This window comes from Siphateles boraxobius, unplaced genomic scaffold (genome assembly GCF_051911475.1).
Source record: "Siphateles boraxobius isolate OS27281-9 unplaced genomic scaffold, OSU_SipBor_1 92, whole genome shotgun sequence".
Classification (NCBI taxonomy): domain Eukaryota; kingdom Metazoa; phylum Chordata; class Actinopteri; order Cypriniformes; family Leuciscidae; genus Siphateles; species Siphateles boraxobius.
This window is the reverse complement of record NW_027509222.1, coordinates 4,228,473-4,253,441: the sequence shown is the minus strand read 5'-3', so window position 1 is coordinate 4,253,441 and position 24,969 is coordinate 4,228,473. Positions and strand designations below refer to the sequence as shown.

Sequence of the window (24,969 nt, the reverse complement as noted above, 5' to 3'; positions counted from 1 at the left end):
CTAGAAAGGAAGGTGTATTGATTTACCCGACCGTTGAAGGCGAATCTCAAGAATGGCCTGTGACGGGGTACTGTCGGAATCTGAAAGTATGCATCTTCAAGATCGAAAGAGATAAACCAGTCCCTCGGGTGAACTTGCACGAGGATTTGTCTGGTTGTGAGCATTTTGAACGGTCTTCTCATGAGAGCTTTGTTCAAATATCTCAGATCTAAGATAGGTCTTAGAGCGCCGTCCTTCTTGGGTACGAGAAAATAGCGGCTGTAAAAGTCGACTCGCTCAGAGAAGGAGGTACTGGTTCAATGGCCCCTTTGCACAGCAGTTTGGCTATTTCTGCGCGGAGTAGATGCGCTACATTCAATTCAATTCAATTCAATTCAAATTTATTTGTATAGCGCTTTTCACAATACACATTGTCTCAAATCAGCTTTACAGAAAGTGCATTTCGGAAATGTACATAGAAAAATACAGTTAGTTAATCATGTATTAATTTATGGCATAACATATCGCCGGCTTTGAGTCGTCCCTTCACAGGCGTCGAATCGTCTTTTCACAGGCGTAGGCATCTAAAGTCTCCGTGAGAGGCTGGATACAAACTGGAGCTGACGAACGCTATTTACCTCGGGACTAGCGTCCCGAGATAACAGCAGAAAGGCAGATGGGAAATAATTAGCATAGCTGATGTTCATAATGTTAATGCATTCGAACTGATTCAGCAGTAGTATTAAAGGTTAAGCATTAAGTGAATGCTTGGTTAAAGAGATGCGTCTTTAATCTAGTTTTAAACTGGGACAGCGAGTCTGAGTCTCGAACAATATCAGGAAGGCTATTCCAGAGTTTAGGAGCTAAATGCGAGAACGCCCTCCCTCCTTTAGTGGACTTAGATATCCTAGGAATGACCAGAAGCCTCGAATTTAGTGATCTTAAAGAGCGCGATGGATTGTATGGCGATAGAAGGTCTGTTAAATACACAGGAGCTAAACCATTTAGGGCTTTATAGGTCAGTAGGAATACTTTATAATTGATACGTAACTTAATAGGTAACCAGTGTAGAGATGATAAAATAGGTGTTATATGATCATATTTTCTTGATCTAGTAAGAACTCTAGCGGCTGCATTTTGCACTAACTGTAGCTTGTTTATTGAGGATGCAGGACAACCAGCTAATAAAGCATTACAGTAATCTATTCTCAATGTCATGAATGCATGAACTAGCTTTTCTGCATCAGAAACAGATAGCATGTTACGTAGCTTAGCAATGTTTCTAAGGTGGAAAAAGGCTGTTCTTGTAATATATGAAATATGATTTTCGAAAGTCAAGTTGCGGTCTAGTATAACACCCAGGTCTTTTACTGTAGTGGATAAAGTAACAGGACATCCTTCTAAATTAAAGTTGTATTGTAAGAGATTTTGTGGGTAGTTTTTTGGACCAATAAGTAGTACCTCCGTTTTATCTGAATTTAATAGCAGGAAATTACACGTCATCCAGCATTTTATATCATTTAGACACTCTGTCAATTTAGATAGGTTAGTGTTTTCATCTGGTCGTGATGAGATATATAATTGAGTGTCATCAGCATAACAGTGGAAATTAATTCCATGTTTTCTTATAATATTACCAAGTGGCAGCATGTATATTGAGAATAGCAGAGGGCCTAACACCGATCCTTGCGGCACTCCATAGACTACTGGTGTTATCTTTGATTTTTCCCCATTTAAACAGACAAAATGGTAACGGTCTGATAAGTACGATCTAAACCAGCTTAATGCCTGTCCCTGAACACCAGTGTAGTTTTGTAGTCGATCCAAGAGTATTTTATGGTCGATAGTGTCGAACGCAGCGCTAAGATCGAGTAGAACTAGTATTGAGATACAGCCTTGGTCAGAAGCTAAAAGTAAATCATTTGTTATTTTAACTAGCGCAGTTTCTGTGCTATGATGCGGTCTGAATCCCGACTGGAATTTTTCATAGATATCATTTTCTTGCAAGAAAGAGCACAATTGAGCGGACACAACTTTTTCTAGTATTTTAGACATAAATGGAAGATTTGAGATGGGTCTGTAATTTGCTAAGTTATTTGGATCTAATTGCGGTTTCTTAATGAGAGGTTGTATTACTGCCAGCTTGAATATTTTTGGAACATGACCTAAAGATAAAGACGAGTTAATAATATTAAGAAGAGGCTCTTCCACTACAGGTAACACTTCTTTCAGTAGTTTAGTGGGTATTGGATCTAATAAACATGTTGTTGGTTTAGATGCAATGATAAGTTTATTTAGCTCTTCCTGTCCTATAGTTGTAAAGCGGTGTAGTTGTTCTAGAGGGCCCATAATTGAGGCTGAATCATAAGACATCATAGAGGATTGTATATTTACAATTGTGTTTCGGATGCTTTCTATTTTCTCATTGAAGTAATTCATAAAATCATTACTACTATATTGTAACGGAATATTTTGCTCTGGTGATGTTTGTTTATTTGTTAGTCTAGCCACGGTGTTGAATAAAAACCTTGGATTATTTTGGTTATTTTCTATTAGTTTGCGGAGATGCTCAGCCCTGGCTGCTTTTAGAGCCTTTTTATAACGTGACATACTGTCTTTCCACGCGATTCTAAAGACCTCTAAATTAGTTTGTTTCCATTTACGCTCTAAGTTACGAGTTTCTCTCTTGATTGCATGCGTAGCACTGTTGTACCATGGTGCTTTAGTTTTCTCTCTAACCTTTTACATCCGCTTTCACTTTCGTCTCGGTCCGTGCTCGAAAGCGAGGGGGACAGCAAGCGAACTGAAGCGAATAACCCTGTCTTATTGTGCTTGGCACCCATTCTGATACCCCCGGAATAGCCTCCCATGCTTTTACATGTACAGCTAGGGGCAGAATGTACTCCGGGTTCTGAATCGCCGCACTTCGTGGGCTCGGGAAACTGAACCGGAGGTGTGTTCGGGGCGTGTGCGGCCTCGGATCTCGGACACAGCGATTAGCTGATAGCAGTGGCTGACTATCACTTGTGGCGTCCCGAATGGTTTGAATGGGGAACGTTTTGTGATAATATGGTGCGCGAGTGTTTGTCAGTAAGTGTGAGCGCTCGTGAGCGGGCACGTGACTTACATTCATAACTTGGCCGAGAGGCTGTTGTGGCCGTGTAACAGAGCGGGTAGCGAGTAGGTGTGAGCACAGATTTGTGGGCACATTCTCTAAATCTAGCACTCGAGCGGCATTCGCCAGCTTTATGAGAGTGGGCTCTGTGAGTGTGTGAGACACGGGGGGCATCGTGTTTATGTGTAAGGGTGAGCACTGAATTGTGGGTACTTTTTCTACACTTAAAACACCAACGGCGTGGTTGTGTGCAGGTGAGCGGACTGTGTTGCCGACTCGTTGGCTGCTAAGTGTACGTCTGCAGTAGCCTTCACTGAGGGGACTGACAGGATGGGATATTTTGATGGTGGTCCGGCCGCGGCGAGACCCAACCATCTTTTCCTCTCTGCTGTTGCTAGGAGGGCTTCGCGTGCTCGGGCTTCAGCGCAATCTTGGGCCGGGGTCCCCGGGGTGTAGGAGGCATGTGGCGGCTGGACGAGCGCGATCTAGGGCGGCCACCCTGTCGACGCTGCAAAGGCTGGGGCTGAGCTGGGCGCTGGCTAGCGTTTCGTGCAGGTGGCTCACATGGTCGACCTATAGCGGAGCTAGAGCGTCGAGGCAGGAAGAGGTTCATGGCCTACGAGGTCTTCTGTGCTTCGGAGAAGCGGTCGATGATCCCATTTACCTCTGGGCCGAAGAGACCAGTAGGAGAGAGCGGGGTGTCAAGAAACGCGGAGCGCTCAGATTCCCTCATGTCAACAAGCGTCAAACAGAGGTGCCTCTCTGTGACGTGAGCGAAGCCATGCATCTCCCGATTGCCTGAGCCGTGGATTTCGTAGCACGAAGGGAAAGATCCGTTGCGTTCCTCAAATCCTTGATGGCGGCTGGGTCCTTGCTTTTCTCATCCCATTCATGGAGGAGATCGGCTTGAATGATCTGCAGCACAGCCATCGAGTGCAGGGCAGAAGCAGCCTGTCCGGCGGCTGAAAACGCGCGTCCGACAAGTGCTCAGGCGATCCTGCAGGCTTTAGACGGGAGGGCACACTTTGAGCGCCATCTCGCAGAGGGCGGGCAAAGGTGCGCTGTGACCGCCTCCTCCACTGGGGGGATTGCTTTGTACGACTTCTTGGCGGCGCCGTGCACTTGGGAGTGCGTCGAGGAGACATGTGAGTGAAGCCTCGCGGAGAATGGTGCATTCCACGATTTAGCAAGCTCAGCGTGAAGCTCTGGCAAAAATGGCGCAGATCTGGAAAAGGGCGGTGGGCGGCGACTGTGGAGGAAACAGCCATCGAGCCTATTGGGCGTGGGCTGCTTGGGCGGTGACCAATCCAGTCCGAGTTGGTCGACGGCCTTAGATAGGAGACGCATGAGTTCAGCGTCCACGCTAGCCCGAGTCCTGCTGGATTCCTGGATCAAGGAGGAGGCGGAGTGATGGGAACTCGACTACTCCTCACTGTCCGATGCCAGGATGGAAAAGCTGTCACCTGGGTCAATTCCTTCAGCTTTGTCCCCTGAGGTGGCGGCAGTGAGGGCCGAAGCCGGCAGCTGTGCGAAGGAGCGGAGAAGGAGTGAGGGAGGCTGGCTGGATGTAATCCGGTGAGCCCTTCACAGTGACCTCAGGCTCCGGTATCCTCTGTGAACGGCGCTTCTTCTTGCTCGGTCCAGAGGGCGGAGTGACAGCGTCCGTGGTGAAGGCTTAGAGTCGAGCCCGCAAGCGCTTCACAGCGGAAGCGCTTCACAGTGCACGCAGCCTCCCGAATCCAGGGCGAGGGCCTCGTGGTCTGGGCCCAGGCAGAGAGCGCAGATCACATGGTGGTCTCCGGTGCTGAGCAGGGCTCTGCACGAGCCGCAGGAAAGGCTAGGCATTTTGAAAAAAAAACTCGCGCTAAAACATCGTTTTTCTGCATATATATTTGTGCAAAAATAAAATGTATTAACTATAAGTGAACCTCAAGGAACATATTAAAATAATAATACTAGAAAAAATCCATATTCTGACCCCTTTAAGGTGAGGCACTTACAGTACATTGGAAGCAAAATGTGAAGGCAATAATTTTATAAAAGCACTTACACTTAAACTGTAAAGCTATTTCAATCATTTTACAGTTGTCTTAGGTTTACTGTTTAAAGCGCTTTATAAATGAAGGTGACTTGACTTTTGGGTTTTATTGTATTTAATTGTCATGGCGATAACTTTGTAAAATGGGATATAACTTTACACAGAAAAGGTTAGTAAGGGATTTTTTTTATGCTAGAAATCATGTTAATTCACAAATCACTTGTGTTTTGTGGCTATACTAAAACTAAGCTATAAAAAAACGTGAGTATTTACATTTTTGCAGAAAAAGTAGGAACAAGTCAAAATTGTTGTAATAAACGTTATGCCACAGATGCGGTCTCCTGCTGGTCTCGGGTAGATGGAACTCCATCCTCAGTCTGTATTTGATGCATTAGGGAACTAATAAAGCATGCAAATAATACAATTAATGCACGTCTACAAAAGTACATTTATCCATTCATGTTATGCGGAGGATACTTTTTGTGCACAAAAATAACGACTTTATTCAACAATTTCTTCTCTTCAGTGTCATTCCCCTATGCTGTTGACGTAGTGTAGACACAGTGCAGCGCTTCCAGTTTCTACGTCAGAGCGCCGCCTCAATATTGGCCGACTCACGTGACCAGCGTCTACCATGTTAACAGAGTAGGAGAATGACGGAAGAGAAGAAATTGTTGAATAAAGTCATTATTTTTGTTTTGGTGCACACAAAGTATTCTTGTCACTTCATAACATTAAGGTTTAACCACTGTAGTCATATGGACTATTTGAACAATGTCTTTACTACCTTTCTGGGCCTTGAAAGTTGCAATTACGATGAAGTTCCTAAGATGAAAGTAGGTCTTACGGGTTTAGAACAACATGAGGGTGAGTAATTAATGACAGAAAATACATTTTTGGGTGAACCAACCTTTTAATATTAATATAGTGCCACCAAGTGTTTAGGCGTTTGGGGGAAATCAGCCTACAGATAACGTAGAGCTGCATATTAATCTGGAATAGGAGAAATTTACATCACCTTTTTAACTTACTCAAATTAAGATCTGTTTCCACAGATCTAGATAAAGGCCTTCTGAAGCGAAGCCATGGGTTTTGTAAGAAAAATACCTGTATTTATAACTTTTTAATCTTAAATAACTAGCTTCTGCCAGATGACCGTACAGATACTACGCAAGTCGACTTGCGCCACAAGAGTAACCCGTGACGTGTGTATGACGTATGATGTAGGAGTAGCGTAAATGTGGATGCACATTTTTGGTCTTCAAATTTTCTCCAGCCATTTACTGCCATTATAAAGCTTGGAAGAGCCAGAACATTTTTTAATATAACTCCCATTGTATTCGTCTGATAGAAGAATGTCATATACACCTAGGATGGCTTCAGGGTGAGTAAATCATGGGATAATTTTCATTTTTGGGTGAACTATCCCTTTAAGGTTGTCCATGGGGAATTGTTTGGATGGTTGTGGTTTGCTATTGGTGGAGCTCATGTGAGTGACAGGTTGCCCCGCCCTCACACCAGTAAACACATCATCAGAGAAGAGAAGAGAGGTCGTTGCAAGAGGGAGGGGAAATTATTTTAATTAAAATTTTGAGGTTCTGCATTTTGATTTCATGGTAAACATGCAATCTTGTTTTACAGTTCTTATAAATGTATATTATCAGATAATTATAAGCCATTCATTGTGTTCATGTCACCCAGGGATGATGCAACAGTAAACCGCAGTGCTAAATATTGTCATTAAAATAACTGATATTAAGTAAATCATATGTGGTTACAATTATTATAATTTCAGCCTGCAAGGAGCACATTTCTGTGTCAAATTTAGCCTATAATAAGCTTGGCATTCGTCCTCAGCTGGGGTCTCATTTCTGAAGCTGCTGTATTATGGATGTAAGCCACTGACACTAATGTAAGGATGCCAAGGGGAAATGTTTGGTTTGGCAAGAGACCCCAGCGAAAGCATTCATCTGCCTCTCACCTCATGTTCCTCCACTGCTCCAGCAGAATGAATAAATAGATCTTGGTAAACAGATCATACGTTATACACCTCAAGCAAAACAGTGCGGTGACTTCCATTGATAGTGTAAATAAGTTTGATTCACGACACAAAACTGCATTCGGTTCACAACTTCTCTCTCGGAAGTTTTCTCTTTGAGAAAATGTATGCACTGTTGCAATGAGCCATAATCCCATGCGATCACAAGCTACCACTGCCTAACATGTTCATTGTGTCTGCCTAACTCAAATTCAGATTATTCTGATTTTCTGATATGGTTTCAGCAGAAAGTAGCTAAACAGGATGGAATGGTAAATTGATTGATTTTCATTGTATTCGTGCTGAATTTCCACAAGACAGTACCTTTTAACTTATTGTTTTGTCCACAATAATGATCATATATTTTTTTATAATGGTCTATAATGGTTATAATGGTCTGTAAAACGCACTTTATGGCATGTAATATGCACGTAACCCACACCACTAATCCTACCCAATGGGTTTACCATATCATATGCACGTAAATACTTATTTTCACAAATGAATTGCACAATAAATACAATAACTGCTATAGAGACACATTTCATGAGATCGGGTTGCTCACGGAGGAGCTACGGAAGCAAAAAAGGGGGAACGACGACAGTGAAGGACGAGAGAAGTCCAGGCCTGGTCCTGGTCCACTGTTGGGTTATATAGCTGACTAATTGAGGCTGGATGTGAAAATCCCATTAGGTCCATCTAATAGATTTAACATGTGTCCTCGCCACCTGATAGCTGGAGGCTGCATTACTGTGTGATCATATGACTAGGGTACAAATTATGAGGGGGTTTGGGGATATGGGGGTTATGACCCCCTCCAGAGTAAGTCAAGATAAAAGGTTGGGCATGGAAGTACATAAACATTTATAACTCTACATTGGTTAAGTGTCCACAGCTCTGTCTGAATAAAACGTATCATTAACATATCATTTTCAAGCACCATAAAAAATGGGTCATATTGCCTGAGTGTTCCAAACTAAGTGCATTCATTCATAATGAGAATAAAGAATTAAACATATGAAATGAAATCATTAAATGTATACAGTAATAAAGTTTACTTTGAATGTTGTTAAATCTTACATAATAGGAAAGGATGAGTTGCACAATAATATGTTGAACAGGTGTTTTGTGTCATGGCTGTTACTATATCATGGCTTTTTAGCATGGCTGGAGCATTGCATTGACCAATCAGAAAACAGGAGAGGAACTGTGGTTTTTATAATTCAATTCTAAATTTACAATAGTTGTCAGGCGATGGTGTGACTTTCCAAAATGCACAACATAGTATACTGTATACAAAGTAAGAGTCTTTATTTAACTTGACAAACACTCAGGAGAACTACAAGAGAATAACGCGGCTTTCCACACGCAAACAAAAGATGACATTGAACAATGAATAAAAAGAACTGAAGGCTTAAATACAAAGTGATTATTAATGTAAGAAGAAACAGGTGCGTAACTCAATCAGAAACCATGGATATAAACTAGCAACAAGAACTCAGTAAAGCTGTGACAGGGAACAATGAAAACGAAACCAAAACACAATGAAACTTAACAAAACCCTGACGTCAGACCGTCGTTGGAGGTGGGCTGAGAGCGGATGCTGTATGTATCTTTTTTACTAAAGCATAAAAATACCATAATATGTTTGCAGATATTTAGGAAACACGCTACGTTCACATACTCGTTTCTCTGAAAAACACTTCTACAGAGAGTTATTTTACTTATTATTTTACACGTTCAGTGTTGTCTGTCAGTTTTTGTTTAGATCTGTGTGACTCCGCCCACTGCCAGTTCACCCAATAGTATTTCGACACCCCGGGATGCCAGTTGGCAGGAAACACAACGTATCGCAGCCTTGGAAACGAGCAAACAAACTCAGTCAGAGATTGCAGATTCCACACAACCTAAAAAAAACTTGATATCCATCTTTAAATCTCTATGAACGAGAGCATATTAAAACGCGGATAAATCAAGTCATCAACTCTCCTCGCCTTCCATTGTCAATTGCGCTCATTCCTGTTGTGTGTCCTCAAACTGGAAACCCGCTTGAGTGTCGAGTCTGAGGAGGAGGGGGAGGGAGGAACAACCATCTCTGATATTTCGAATTTGGACTGCAGTTGAGCCACCAAAGTAAGAGCCGAGGGATTGAAAAGAGCCAGCGGAGTTCGGGCCGAGAGAAGACATGATGGCTTTGGCAGAGAGAGAACATCTTTGACGAAGGAGACTTGGAACTAGACGAAACCATCAGCGACAAAAGAGACTTGTAGCTGGGCGGAACCAGCGGAGATGGGAGACCTTGGGGAATGATATTTCAATCCATCAATTAATTGTATTGAGACCATGCTCCGGAATGAAAATGGCTTAGTAATTTCAGGTGAGTTTGCGACGGGCTTAGGCTCTTGGTGTATTGGCTGACATCTGGCTGGGCTCTGGTTTCAGAGTGGGGTTGGTGTTGTCCTCCACGAGGCAGATGGTAAATTGCGAGACACCCACTCCACATATTCGGCAAGTCTCCTTTGAGGACCTTCCACATGCAGCCGTGCCATTGACTGTTGAAGAAGACGCATAACGACGAGCGGCCTAGATAGGGGTTGAGGCATGTCAGATCGAGAAAGTCCCTTGTGTGATACTCGAGGGAGCGACCCCCTGTTCAAGCCAGAGCAGGCGCACTGCAGGTATATCCACAGCTGTTTATATAATCCTTTCTTGAGGTTCGGTGTTCTGTCAAGCGATGGTATGGCTTTCCAAAATGCACAACACAGAAGATACAAAGTAACAGTCTTTATTTAATTAGACAAACGCTCAGGAGAACTACAAGAGAATAACAAGCCTTCTCAGTTGCAAACAAAAGATGACAGCCTTCAATGAACAGAAAGAATTGGAGGCTTAAATACACAAAGGGATAATTAACGTGACAAGAAACAGGTGCGTAACTCAATCAGAAAGCATGCATACAAACTAGCAACAAAAACTCAGGAAAACAGTGAATGGGAACAATGAAAACAGAACCAAAACTAAATTAATTCTTACCATAACCCTGACATTAGTGGAGACTGAGGCTAGTTATCATTCTTTTGATTCCTTGCACAGAAAATGTATTATAGACCATTGGGTTTTCAAACTATGTGATGCCACGACGACACCTAAATATGATGTTCCCTTTGCATGGGACCCCTTTTAAAAACTAATAATATACTGTAGTAATAATAATAATATAATAATGTTTATAGACCCATAAACAGTAACAAATTGTTAGAAATGTGTACAATATTATCTGGAAAATATAGCAACATATCTGAATCCTTTTTTTCTACCCACCAATGTAAGATGTATAAACCTGAAGATAATCATAAAAAAAGTAACTGTCAATTAATTGAATTATTACAGACCAGTATTCAGAAAACAGAATAAAATGGAATTGTCAAACTGTAAATGTATTATTATTATTATTATTAATAATTTGGTTTTACTAACTCATCTACATAATTAAATGCCCCCTTAAGGTCCCTGAACCTCAGTTTGAAAACCCATGTTATAGACTATTCAATAGCTTTTCAGGAAAATTTAAACACTAAAAAAGGGAAACAAAACAAAAAAATTACAACAGCACAAACAACTACAACAGCACAAATAATCAAAACAGTAAAAGTCGCAAAAAAGCAATGGTTTGGTCAGCAGAATTTGCTGTTAATTAATTATAGTATAGCAGGCTAGTATAGTACAGTATAGTATAGTATAGTATAGTATAGTTTGGTATATATCGTATAAAATTACAACATAGCCTATGTGACAACAAGCCCCGACTTAACATACACGAAAAACTATATCACATTGATAAGATTTTATCTTATGGGTTTTTTATAATTCAAAATGTAATTGTACACATATAATCGGGCTTTTGACTAGTGAAATACAACTATAACAGCTTGTGCCCCGGTTTCCCCGATACGGTGTGTATGAACTTCGAAAGGACGTCTAGCCGGTGTCTGTGATTGGTCAGCACCTGCTCACCTCCTTCATCCAAACTGACATGAGTTGGAGGAAATATAGTCAGCATCCACACACCCCCGATCCTCACTTCGCGTCGACTCTGCTCCCTCCAGCGCATGTGCTTCGTTCTCCATGGTAATGCCACAGTGATCTGAAGATATTCGCAGTTTTAGACAGCCTTCTCATCATCCTCACGAGACATGCGTGTGCCACTGACTATAGGAGTGTTTATATTGCTTTTGTCGGTGCGGCAAACACACGCGACTGATTCCAGCAGTGCTCATGACACCTCACAAGAGAGATCAGTGAACATCCAGAAGAGAAGACTCTCTCTGCTGAACACAGGTAAGCTTTTGCGCAGTGCATGCACAGAAAATCAACGACTGCTCATATATTGTGGTTGTTTGAACTCTTGGTCTTAAAGCCTTATCAAACTTTTATGTTTTATCAAACAACTTATCTCCAGAGATTATGTCATACCGGTTAGCACAACTGGATTAAAATTTTTTTTCTAATACGTTTTTATCCTATGTAGCCTTCTTAATATGACAGATGGCATAATGTTTTTTCAGTGTAATAAATATGCAATTTCACACCGTTACGGAAGGTTGTTATGACGTTATTAGCACGTCACCTCGAGTGGCGCCGCTATATCTTTAGGGATATATAGAACAAATATGACACTTTAGTGTTGTCTTCTTACAACCGTCATACCATAGTTCTACTACTGTTTTTTTTTCTTATATAATATACTTGACTCAGGTTTTCCACTAATATTGTCTACTAAAAAGTAGATAAATAACATTCAAAATGTTTTAAATCGGCATGGTTGTATTGTTGTCTGTTTCTGTAGCCTTTCATTCAAATGTATGTACAATAAAACGACCCTGAAACTTTTGATCTGTTTTTTTGTTGTTGTAGTAAAAACAGGTAGGTATAGTAACTTTTAAATATATATATATATATATATATATATATATATATATATATATATATATATATATATATATATATATATATTGGGTAGGCTACATCATTATTATTTAATTGCAATTGTGACATGGTTTCTAGATTTTTTTTTAAAAATATTCTACTAAGTCACCTAACTGCAGCTGTGCAATATTTTCAATTGTCATAAAAGATATTTACTGCCATAAAGCTTCAATGACAATTTACAAATGGTGAACATAAATTTAGAACACTGCATTTCGAACCTTACCAAAGTCCACACAGGGACAGTGTCACAAATATGTGGTAAACATATGGGACATGAAAGGTATGATTATTTAATTTATTTTGAATGTTCTCAATCGCAATCTTTCAGGAAATGTACTTGTACCCATTGTGGCGTAGTTATTGAAAAAAAATGTATATAATTTTTTAAAAACAATAGCCTATATACAAATTTAAACATCATTTAGGCTACACTTAAAATAAATTACAGACAAATACAGTTAAATCCTTATCATATAGGCTACAGTAAAAAAAACTAAATGGTTTAACATCACATTATATGCAATTTTACTGTTACATACTGTCAAATTATTATTATTATTATTTTTTTTGCAAGTAAAAACTTATGCTATAGTTTTAAAATTACCTTATAATTTGTGGTAAAAAAAACAGTAAAAAGTCTCTGGTTGGGTCAGAAGTCACCCTTTCGCCTGAACTCGATTATCTCTTGAACAGCTATAACTTATTGACATATAATCCAGACTTTGCCGGAAACCAGTGATTATAGTTTATAAAGTTTTAAATAAGGATATTTTTTATACAAAAATGCATGTATAGGCGTCATAGTTTCGAACACCTCCGCTTTCAAAGGATACACAACAACACAAAGTGAAGTTATTAAATGTAATTTCGTATAGAGTAGGCTACGCCCATCTAATCTTCTAATCAATACCAAGGTATAAAAATTAGCCTCTTACCACTTCCCATTGTTAGTTCTTTCAACATTTGGCACACCCAAACCCGCATTATTAATGGCTTCCAGGACATTACGATCCATATGGTTCGCCTCCAACCGACCTCAGTTTCAGCCTTTAGCCGCTGCCACCGCTTCCTCGTCCGCCGCTCCGACCAGTTCCGTGGCCACGCCAATAGTGACTCTCACCTTTCCCCCACCCACAAGTACGTAGGTGACCACAATTCTAATTTTTCTCTCCCTCCTGCCTTCCAGTCTCAATCAAATCCATCCAGCTGTATAATAAACCAAAACGTGTGGCTGCCTTTGCAAATGGGCAAACGTAAGGATTTGAGCGTGTTTGACAAGGGCCAAATTGTGATGGCTAGACGACTGTGTCAGAGCATCTCATAAACTGCAGCTCTTGTGGGGTGGTCAGTATCAAAAGTAGTCCAAGGAAGGAACAGTGGTGAACCGGCGACAAGGTCATGGCAACAGGCCATGGCTCATTGATGCACGTGGGGAGTGAAGGCTGGCCCGTGTGGTCCGATTGACTGTAGCTCAAATTGCTTAAGAAGTTAATGCTGGTTCTAATAGAAGAAGTGTCAGAATACACAGTGCATCGCAGTTTGTTGCGTATGGGCCTGCATAGCCACAGACCAGTCAGGGTGGCCATGCTGACCCCTATCCACCGCCGCAAGCACCAACAGTATGGGCATGTGAGCATCAGAACTGGACCACGGAGCAACTGAAGAACTGTGGCCTGGTCTGATGTAGCTTGTTTTCTTTTACATCACTTGGATGGCCGGGTGTGTGTGCAACCCTTACCTGGGGAACACATGGCACCAGGATGCACGGGCGTCAGTTTGGTTTGAAATGTGGGGGGGACAGAGACGCATTCGGAAGTGCATTTTCAGAAGTGGTGGGTACAATGACGCATTCATTTTTTTTTCTCTTTCGCGCAGGTCATGTTTTGAAAGACGATGCCCTGTAGCTTATTAATGCAATTATGTAAATACAAAAACATTTATACAAAATTTGATGTCCGACTCATTTTATGTTGAAGAAAGCCTTACGTTTTCAGACAAGTAGGCTACTCAATTTACAACATGCATTCATCCAATCAACATCAGTCATTTTGACCAGCTTGAAAGCAACCAATCAACATCATCATCATCACAACTATTCCCGTATTCAGCAATAGATTTAAGGCAAGCATAATCCAAACAAGATAGCTACTACTCCACGATCATCTCCACCAAAGCTCACGGGCGTCAGTTTGGTTTGAAATGTGGGGACAGAGACGCATTCGGAAGTGCATTTTCAGAAGTGCTGGGTACAAACTTGTCAGTGACGTGCGGTGATGTCTTAAAGAGGCTAGGCACTGAGTTGAAAGCCAGATTACCTGATTTATTGTTTATGCTAATAATACGTAATAACAGTAAAAATTACGCACAAGCGCGGCATATCAAGAAATGTACAAGTGGGGAGGATGTATATCGTGTAGGCTACTCTCTCTCTCTCTCTCTCTCTCTCTCTCTCTCTCTCTCTCTCTCTCTCTCTCGCACACACGCACACACACACACACACACACATACACGCACACACACAAGCGCGGTACAGGCACACACCGGTAGTAATGTCCACTCCAGCATCAGAATGCAACCATTCTTAATCCTTAATTGTTGCACAGCGGCAAAATGTTTGTCAGTCAGCAAAAGTAAAATCAAACACTGCTCAATTGAATAAGAAGGCAAATGGCTTGCATTGATTCAACCACATTTATCAATTCAATATTAAGGCCAAAATAGTTTTTGACTCACCAATCGATAGATTATTTGTACATAAAACCCATCCGCCCATTCCGCCGTTCTCGTTAAGATGTCGATCACATATTTTCTTTCATTCCAGTCTGTTTGAAACGATCGGGCAATTTTGGGCCCTTTTGCTGCATTAGTCCATCTAAGGCTGCCGTAGACCTCCCTCTTGCTATTAACTCAGATTTTGTGAAAGAAAAATTTCTTAACTCCGCGATCACGGCCGGTGCTGTCATTTTGAGTTTGAATTTGGCGGGGATTAACTATGTAGGCTAGCTGTGGTGTAATGACGTTAGCTGCGCAAATGTCCAGTAATATCTCGATTTTAATTGGTCCATGTCTGATACGTAACGGAGATGATTACTGGCATAACATATGTACGTCCAAAGGCACAGCAGATTTGTGCTTTTTGCCGTACATGTTGAAGAATACAGGATCGAAGTGCGCATGCGCAACATACAAACAAATGCTAGTAAAAGAAAAATGCTAGTAGACAGTAAAAGCACTTCTGAATCTACCATTTGTTTTTATTTGATTATGCGTAACTGCCACATTTGTCATCATAACGTCTAAACAATTGGAATAACACACATATTGCATATATAAAAAACAAGAATAAACAGTAAAAAACTATTTTGGCAGGGTAGTGCCTAGATTGCCAACCCAGACCGCACGTCACTGAAACTTTTCAAACTGTAAAGCCTCTCTGCTCAACCCGTAAATAAATCCATCGATCTGCACAGTTTGTTTGAGTTCTTTAATGGTCTAGTGGTTGATCTTTTGCCAAGCGTGTCAGAGGTTACGGGTTCTAATCTGCACTTGTATAGTTTTTTTTTTTTCTCTCATCAAAACTGAATATGTTCATCAGTCTATATCAAACAGGGACACGTTTGTGTGCATTTTATTTTGAGATTTCACCGGAATGAATAGAGAGTCTCCACAACGGCGATAGATTGAAGTGCGTGTCCGAGTGAAGACTGCGCGAGCCTGTATCCGTGACACTGATTGCTGTGGCAACGAGCGCTCAGCAGCTGTTTCAAAAAGTGGTGGGTACAAAATGACTCATGGCGAAATCTGGTGGGGACTGAGGCAGTGTGATGCTTTGGGCAATGTTCTGCTGGGAAACCTTGGGTCCTGCCATCCATGTGGAAACATCCTTTCTTGGAAACGGTATTCCCTGGTGGCTGTGGCCAGCAAGTTTGAGGTGCTGACTTGGCCTCCAAATTCACCAGATCTCGATTCAATCGAGCATCTGTGGGATGTGCTGAACAAACAAGTCCAATCCATGAAGGCCCCACCTCGCAACTTACAGGACTTAAAGGATCTGCTGCTAACATCTTGGTGCCAGATACCACAGCACACCTTCAGGGGTCTAGTGGAGTCCATGCCAAGACAGGTCAGGTCAGGGCTGTTTTAGCAGCCAAAGGGGGACCAACACAATATTAGGAAGGTGGTCATAAATAATGTTATGCCTAATCGGTGTATACACTCTTAATCGCATCTGCTCTTCCAGTTTCTTCTAATGCAATGGATCCGCCACCCGTCACTATTCATCTATGCTCACAGATTCTAGCAGGTGCGGACATTGATCTCTCTTTTCTCCTCCCCTCTGTTTCAATTAGTGAACCCCATTGCACCCTTGACTGTGGTCCCATAATTATCAACCCTAAAAATTTAAATCCCAAATCCAATCGAATACTCACTATGGCTGAATTTTGCATCGATTTTGGAAGATACACAGAAATAATTTGTTCCGTCTTCCCTTCAAGACGCAAATAACTGAATTACTTTTTATCTATCATAGCTGAACTTTCTCACTTTTTTCACCTATTACAGGCTATTTTCAGCCAAATGCATGACCTGAGTAACTGAGTAACTGGAATCAATGTCCTTTCTGGGGAGCTCTTGACCTGGAGCTTTACCATAAGGTTTTCCTGCGCTGCAGAAGTGTGTCTTGCATTTTGTGTAATTCCGCCACACATGAGCCTTCCTCGTGCCCCCTTTTCAATTCTGCCCCTCCAAGCAATCCGGGCACTAATCCAGGCACTTCTCAATTCATCAGTTCTACATCTTATGTACCACAATCTAAAGGCGATTCCAAAAGCCACAATTTCAGGTTCACTTCAAGCAGACAATAGCTTAATAACTTCAATCAATTTGGCTGCACTAGACAATGCTGCAAATATCTACATGTATGTAATTTCTGTGGTGGAGCTCATGTTTGCTCTGTGTGCCCTGTCTTATTGCTCTTTAGCAACTCCAATACAAAATAGAGAAAGTATCTTTCTTCTCCTATCATTGCCTCCTCTTTAGTGAACAAATTAGCAAATCACATCGACCAAAACTTTACACAATATCTACTTACAGGTCTAAAGGAAGGGATTAATCCAGGTCTGGAAATCTTACCTACTACTAGTCTTATTTGCACAAATCTGCAGTCTGCAATAGCCAAACCCAAAGCAGTCGACACCTTGATATCTAGTCCGGATTCATGATCGGTCCCTTTGACTCCCCACCTTTCAAAATATTCTGTATAAGCCCCATCTGTGTTGCTACAAGAACATTTTCTGGGAAAAAACAATTGATCATCAATCTCTCTGCTCCCCACAACAGCACTCATCCAAGCATAAATAGCCTCATCCCGCTAGATGAATTCTCCTTGTGCTACCATAACATAGACCGAGCCATCCATCTAATTAAAATTGTCGGTTTTGGAGCCTGGTTAGCAAAAGTAGCAATTACTTCAGCATTCAAAGTCATGCCCATACATCCAGATTTTTGGCACCTTTTTGGCATTTGCTGGAAGGGGAAATTCTACTTTGCAGTATGCTTAAATTTTGGCTGTAATGTAAGAAGTGCTCTGCTGGATCTTGCAAAACAACTACGCTGTCCCTTACTTGGTTCATCTTCTGGATGACGTTCTCACCATTACCCCCAAGTCATTATCCTCCAGCCATTCCTCTTTCTACCATTCATCCCTAGAGTTCCTTGGAATTAACCGTTAAATTCCAAGCTTCCCTTCCCAAAGACAAAATAGATTAGATAATCACTATCTCCTCCAATCTGCTCGAAGCACCTTAGTGCAGCAAACGGGATTTGATATTCCAGCTAGGCCAGTTAAACTACGCCATGCCTTTAGTACCCCAATGACGTCCTTTCATCTCCCACTTGTTGTCTCTTGCATCTTCCGTTCTGGCACTAGACAATATCATATCTCTAAAACCCTTATTGTCTCGCGGATCTGAATCTATTAATCATGTTTCTAAATCAGTGAAATTGTCATGATTCTGCCCTCGTGTCCTTGATTTTCTCTAGTCTTAAGGCTTGTTTTTCGTCAAGTAATCAGTCAAGTCTTAGTCTAAGTTTAGTCTTTCCTAGTCTTGTCTGTTTTGCCCCCTCGTGGGTTTTGTTTTCCTGCTTTTGTTCCAATAAACCTTGTGTTCATTGTACACTGTCTGCATTTGGGTTCATCTCTTTCCATCATCATAACAGAAATAGCCTGACCTGCTTTTACGATGACATCCAATTTCATCCTAGTGGTCTCCCTCTGTTTACAGATGCCGCTCCCTCCATAGGCTTCGGAGGTTATTACAAGAGTCCCTGGTTTGCTTCAACGTGGCCTCCTTAGCTCTCTGACAAATCAGTGCGCCGCATTCTCCGCTCTTTTTAAGTTATATCCGATCGTAATAGCTGCCTTTTTGCAGCGTCACAAATGGTCTTTTAAAAACAGAATTCCACTGTGATAATATGGTGACTATTTACTGTATAAACAAAGGCTGTTCAAATTCCCCTGAAATCATGCCCCTCTTAAGATGCCTCACCTGGTTATCCACCTGTAAACGGTTAATCTTCAAAGATGTTCATATTCCAGGCCACCAAAACCAAACTGCTGACGCAGTTGTGTCTCGTTTTCTATTAAAAAAATTCAGAGTATTAGCCCCGGAGGCAGACCCAGACCTAACCCCAGTACCTCCCTATTCAGACTTGATATTCCTATAACTCACCCACTCAAACACCTCCACACCTTTATCTATGGACTTAATATTCCACGCCGTCTCACCTAGAACACTACAATCCAACTGGACAGCATGGGGAGCTTTTAAACAATTCAATTCCTCCTACAACCAGCCTTTTCCCTACTCTTCAATTTCTTAATTTGTCACATATCTCAACCAAGTTAAGTCCATCCAATCCAGTACCATCAAAATCTTAGCGGCATTGACTTTTTCTTAAATTAATGTATGGCCATGTCCCTCTATAACAAACCCCCAGATTACACTCCTAATAAACTCCTAATACACTCCTTTTCATTGACGAAAACAATCTTTCAGTCACTAGGCATTGGAGCAGCTACCACCGCAGCCCCAAAAAGGTCTGCCTGATTATCCAATTAAATTACTGGGTCGCTGGTCCTCAGACACCTTTCATTCTTACATTCGTTCCAACCTCAGCCTCATCAAACAAAAGACCATCTAACTCTCGCTTCTTTCTAATCTGTTTACAATCTTCTCAAGATAGCGGCCCCACGAAACCCAATCCATCCAGTGCCCGCCCAATTTGATACTGCCGCTGTAGTGCCCTGCTTAACTTGATAGTGCCGCTGCAGTGACGTCTTCCATTTCTTCTTTTTCCAATTGTTGAGGGGTCTTCCAGACTGTTGAAATAATTATACATGCAGATTCCTTAGATAGCAATAATCTTTTTTAATCCAGTAACGCTTGCTTGCTGTCTGATTTTTACATTCATGTTTTTTGGGGAGCAATTGGAGCTAGAGTAAAATAACCTCTCTGAGCCCCTGTTTACCACTAATGCTAAAATCATATGGGCACAAAAACTCATTAAGTGAAGTTATAAAATGTAATTTCAGGAGGAAGATGCCAATCTAATCTTCTAATTAATAGCAAGGCATAAAAATCTGCCTCTTACAACTTCCAATTGTTAGTTCTTTCAGCATCTTTCCTCCAACCCTTCTCCTCTTTTTGTATATTTTTGCCTTTGTAATAGGAGGGCAATTGGAGCTTGAGAATAACCTCTCTGAGCCCCTCTATAGCAGACAGCAAGCCAAACCTGTTTACCACGTATGCTAAGATTATATGGGCAAAAACATGTGAAAACATTATTTTCAAATTTATCCACTAGGGAGAGAGTCTTTAAAAAGCTACATTTTCGCTGGACAAAAATGTTGTCTCAATGTGAATGGAAGGCTAAAACAGAGAAAAATATGTTTTTAAATGTATCTGGGTTTATGTGGATATAGCCTAATAATCCCATTAATAAATCAATACACCACAGGACACTACTCAGTCTTTTTACAGTTACTCAGTCCTGGACTGAGTTTTTCGGATAGAATTATCAAGTACATTTAATATACCCTCATGGCGTACATGTGAATAGTATGAGGACACTCAGCAAATTCCAGTGGACTACCATAAATTAGTATTTTAAAATAAATAAACATCTAAGAAATAATTTAGGTAACAGGACAGAACGTTAAGATTGACCTTCCCAGTCGTAGTTACAATATCATCAAAAATACAGGTCTTCTGTATACTTAAAGGTCTTCAAATGGCCATCAGAAAATCCAGATGATGCAATATCCCAGAGGTCTTCAATCCTGCTCTTGGAGGGCCGCTGTCCTGCAGTTTAGTACCAACCCTAATCAAACACACCTGAATCAGCTCATCAGGCTCTTCAGGATCGCTTCAATATATACAAAGGCAGGTGTGCTGAAGCAAGTTGAAACTAAACTCTGCAGGACAGCTGCCCTCCAGGAGCAGGATTGAAGACCTCTGCAATATCCTTTTGAAAATGTGTCTTGTGGAATTTTCCCAGTTTTTCAAAGGGGGGAATGTGTGGTAAGAGGAATGAGTGAAAACTAGGGCTGGTACGGTTACCGCATTACCACAATACCGTGGTCACGTGAGGCCTACCGTGGGTCTGAGTTTGTCACCCTCATCACTGCAAAAAAAACATTGGCCTGCCCATGTGTGCATGTTGTGTCTAATGACATGGATTCATTGATTCTAATGACATGGATTATATCTAATGACATTGTGTCTTTCATGGATTCAAGGTTGCAAGGCGCTGCTGCCGCGAGGCTAGAAAGCTCTTGGCTGTTCTAGAAAGGAGACTCATCCAGTGCAGCAAAGATATTTAAAGGCTAAAGTCCTTAGTCCTTAGAAATGGCACCCATTCGCTGAAATGGCCCTCATATATCCCTTAAAACTGAATCATTGTCAGGTCGTTTTTTTATTTACTGTAAATGTAATGAGCTACTACAGCAGGAGTAACGGGTAACTACTCTAAAAACTGAAATGTTCTCTGTCCCTCAATCGTTCTCCAGCGGAGATTCAGCAGTGTCTGGTGAACGCAGGTGATGTGGGCTGCGGGATGTTCGAGTGCTTTAACAACAACTCCTGCGAGATCCGCGGACTACATGACATCTGCATGACATTCCTCCACAACGCAGGCAAATTTGACTCCCAGGTATGACCCTGACTTATTCACTCAAATCCCAATATGCCGTATGTACACTGTAATGCTAAAAAAAACAAAAACAAAAAACATTGTTTCTTGCATACTTTGCTGAGACCTACAGCAACTCATTACTAAGAGCTGGGTCACTACGTTCATATCATTAGACATACGTGAGCTGAAATCTTCTTGGTCAGCATTTTGCCATTAACTGCACGTGGTAACGGCTCCGGGTTGATGAAGGACTTATGCATCACCGCAGGGAAAATCGTTCATCAAAGACGCGCTGAAGTGTATGGCCAACGGACTGCGCCACAGGTTCAGCTGCGTCAGCCGCAAGTGTCTGGCCGTGAAAGAGATGGTGCTCCAGCTGCAGCGCGAGTGTTACGTCAAACACAACCTCTGCTCGGCCGTGACGGAGAACGTCAACGTCATGGTGGAGATGATCCATTTCAAGGACCTGTTTCCTAAAGGGTAAGTTCTTCAATATAGGGTTGTGCAATATTGGCCGCGTTTCCATCGAAATTACCCGAAAAAATTTGTCCCAGGAACTTTTTTCCCAGAGATCTGTTGCTGTCTGCATTTCCACCACAGTCTAAAGTACCGTGAAGATTAGGCAAATAGTCCGGTGACGTAGGACTGCTCGCTACTTTTCAGGTCCTGCTGGGTTTCCTGTGAATTTAAGCTTAAAGGGTAACTAAACCCCTGGTCAGAGCCTGTCTCCACCCACTGGCAATATTTGAAATAGGAAAATCCAACTACAGTAGCCACTGTTCAACCTGAAGAGGGCAGCACTCAGACGTTTTTACACCATATATTGTAGAATTAAAACCCTTTAAACCCAAATGTCAAAAAATTTACTCGAATCAATGAACAGCATTTATGAAGCTCCATTCTTACAGATCATAAACTACAAAAAGTTGTTTTAGTGTTTAGCTACCCTTTAAGAAAGCCTGAATCTCGTCATCGGTCATATTTTTTAAACTCCATTGTTAATTCGAATAGCAAACAACTCTTACTGCGCTCACCGCAACAGATTTTAAAAATTGGTGGTTGAAAAAAAAGCTGCGATGGAATCAACCAATCAGCATGTTCAGTGCCCAAGTCCCAACCCTGAAAGTTCCTGAACTTTAAAAAAAAAGTACTATCTCGCAAACATACCAATACCACCCCAGAGTCCCCAGTTCCTGGGGAAAGTTCCTGCGGTGGAAACGCGGCTATTGACATAAAAAGTTTAGATTTTCTGGTACTTTGTCGATAACGATAAATATTTTGCTGAGTAAGTTTTTGTGATGGTGTCTTTACTGGTTTAGGTCTTTCATATTCTTCATATTCTATATGGTGGTTAGTTCACAGCATATTTGGCACTTTAAATTGATTTCCAGGGGCATTTTTGCCTCCTCAAAAATTAAGGTTATGTAATGGCATCGATTGACACCCATGGAACTTTTCCATTCCACAAAGGGTTCTTAAAGTGGAGAAGGTTCTTTAAAGTTTTAAAATTTTCTTCACACCAAGTAAAAAATATATATTTTAAGAACTAATCGCTTAAAATACAGAAATTCTTCTAATGCATCACTGCGCCAAAAAAAAAAAAAAAAAACATTTTGGAACCTTTATTTTTAAGAGCATAAGGACATTGTTTTCTAAACTTTATTAGTGGTATGCATAATCTTTGTCAAATTCTTACATTTAATGAATACATTCAATTAGATTAATAAGACACTATAGGCTGTTGCCAATCAAATTAAATCAGTAGCAAGTCCATTTTGCAATGCAGAAGTAGAACAGAAGCTGCGTTTAAAGTAACATTTAGATGTTTTTACACTGAAATTACAATTGTACAAATGACATTAAAAATATACATATATTTATAATATTATATTATATTCATATTTTTAATATTAAAAAATTAAATTATACTTTTAAGTCTCCATGAAATCACAATTCTTATTGCAGTGTTTACTATAAATGATTTATCAAAATAACTTCCCTTCCCTCTTGCAGCGACATCTCTTCTCTTCTCTGATGACGAGGGCGGGGCAACCTGTCACTCACATGTGATCAACCAATAGGAAACCACTACTATCCAACCATCCAATCATTTCCCTTTCCTACATTTCTTATTGTTCTGGTAGCCGTTTTACTCAGATGAATGTCACAATAAGAAAAAATCACAACTTCTGTTTCATGCCGACTTGACTCAATCATTCAACTGATTCATTCAAATGGCTGATTCATTCAGGAACGAAGCAAGAGAACCATTTATTCGTTCAAAAACGCTGATTCATATAAACGGAAAAAACGCTGATTCAGGAACGAAACACCGCTATGAGTTGCTCAGAGACACGATAGTTCTGCTGTGGCTTTGGTTGCAACTATTCTCGTTGGCGATATAGAGCAAGAACTGACAATCTTGTGTCTAAAATGTAACACACAATATTACGTTAAAAGTCTATAATGTATGTCACATTTACAATCGTGCTGAAATTTGTAAAAAAAAACATAGCACGCTTACACACTTTTGCAGACTGAGTGACACACTTGATAATGCCAGCTAATTGTTTAAAGTCCCCCTGTAGTCAATAATTTTATCTCTTAAAACTCATCTTTGATCACCAAAATTACATATATAAACTTTTTTTTTTCGTTAAAATGCCTTAAAATATCTTTGAATGGAACTCTACACCCTTGCCTCATTTATATGCGGTTCTATTAAATATGCAAATGAGCCCCGCCTCCACTCACTCACAGCAGCTCAGAGATCCACTCGTTCCACACGTAGATCTGATTGGTTACAAGGTAGTTTGTGACGTCAGAAACACCTGCGATTTTGAGACTGTCTTTGATTCACTGCAGTTTTAAGGAGAAAATACTCAGCAATGGTGTTTACTTATGAATTTACACATGGTTTGTCTTAAAGCATATTAAAAACACCACATAGACATTTAAACAACATTAAACACTTGATTTTCACCATAATTTTAAAACATTATCATAGTCACTACATTTCACACACCCCTACTTCAATATCAGACGTGGGTAACAGTGTTTTTTCTGTCCTGACTGTCTTCTCTCCTCCACCGAAAGGCCCCACGTGGAGTTGGTGAACGTCCTGCTGGGATGCGGCGAGGAGGTGCGTGTCGCCATCGGCCGGCGAATACGAACTCAGTGTGAGCAGAACTGGGGAGCTCTGTGCGGGAGTCTGAGTCTCTGTGCCCTCGGGAAGGTGGAGAACCAGGCCAGTCCCACCCTCGCACCCGTCCCAGACATCACCACCCCACCGGGAGCCGACAGCAACTCCCTCCCTCCTGCCAGCCTGCTGCTACCCGAGCCTGATGGGGAACCGGCCTGGACGCCCACAGGAGGACATGAAGAGGAACGTCAGTCCTCGGGTCCTCAACACAACGCCTCTGAGGTGGAGAAAGAGCTAAAGAGGGCTCTGAATGCCACCAAGAGGAGGTGAAGGGAAGACCTCGTGCCTTTAGCCCACACTACAGCTCAAACGTTTGGAATAATGACGTTTTTTTTATTTATTTTATGTCTCATATGCACACAAAAATACAGTAAAAACAGTAATATTGTGAAATTATATTACAGTTTAAAAGA

At 41.2% G+C, this 24,969-nt stretch overlaps 1 protein-coding gene across 1 annotated transcript; it reads left to right on the top strand.

Annotated features, from left to right (window-relative positions):
• Positions 1–11,218: 11,218 nt before the first annotated feature.
• On the top strand, positions 11,219–24,969 carry stc2b (stanniocalcin 2b). The gene is made up of 4 exons (XM_077224881.1): positions 11,219–11,508; positions 21,230–21,372; positions 21,623–21,834; positions 24,451–24,969. The coding sequence occupies exons 1-4, from the start codon at positions 11,364–11,366 to the stop codon at positions 24,824–24,826; spliced, it is 876 nt and encodes a 291-aa protein (XP_077080996.1). The 5' UTR covers positions 11,219–11,363; the 3' UTR covers positions 24,827–24,969.

What these genes read in the sequence shown, in the direction of transcription:
- stc2b (XM_077224881.1), top strand. Translation starts at nt 11,364, where the DNA reads ATGCGTGTGCCACTGACTATAGGAGTGTTTATATTGCTTTTGTCGGTG. An exon ending in ACTCTCTCTGCTGAACACAG is followed by an intron (nt 11,509 to 21,229) that starts GTAAGCTTTTGC and finishes ATCGTTCTCCAG; the next exon opens with CGGAGATTCAGCAGTGTCTG. An exon ending in CAGGCAAATTTGACTCCCAG is followed by an intron (nt 21,373 to 21,622) that starts GTATGACCCTGA and finishes GCATCACCGCAG; the next exon opens with GGAAAATCGTTCATCAAAGA.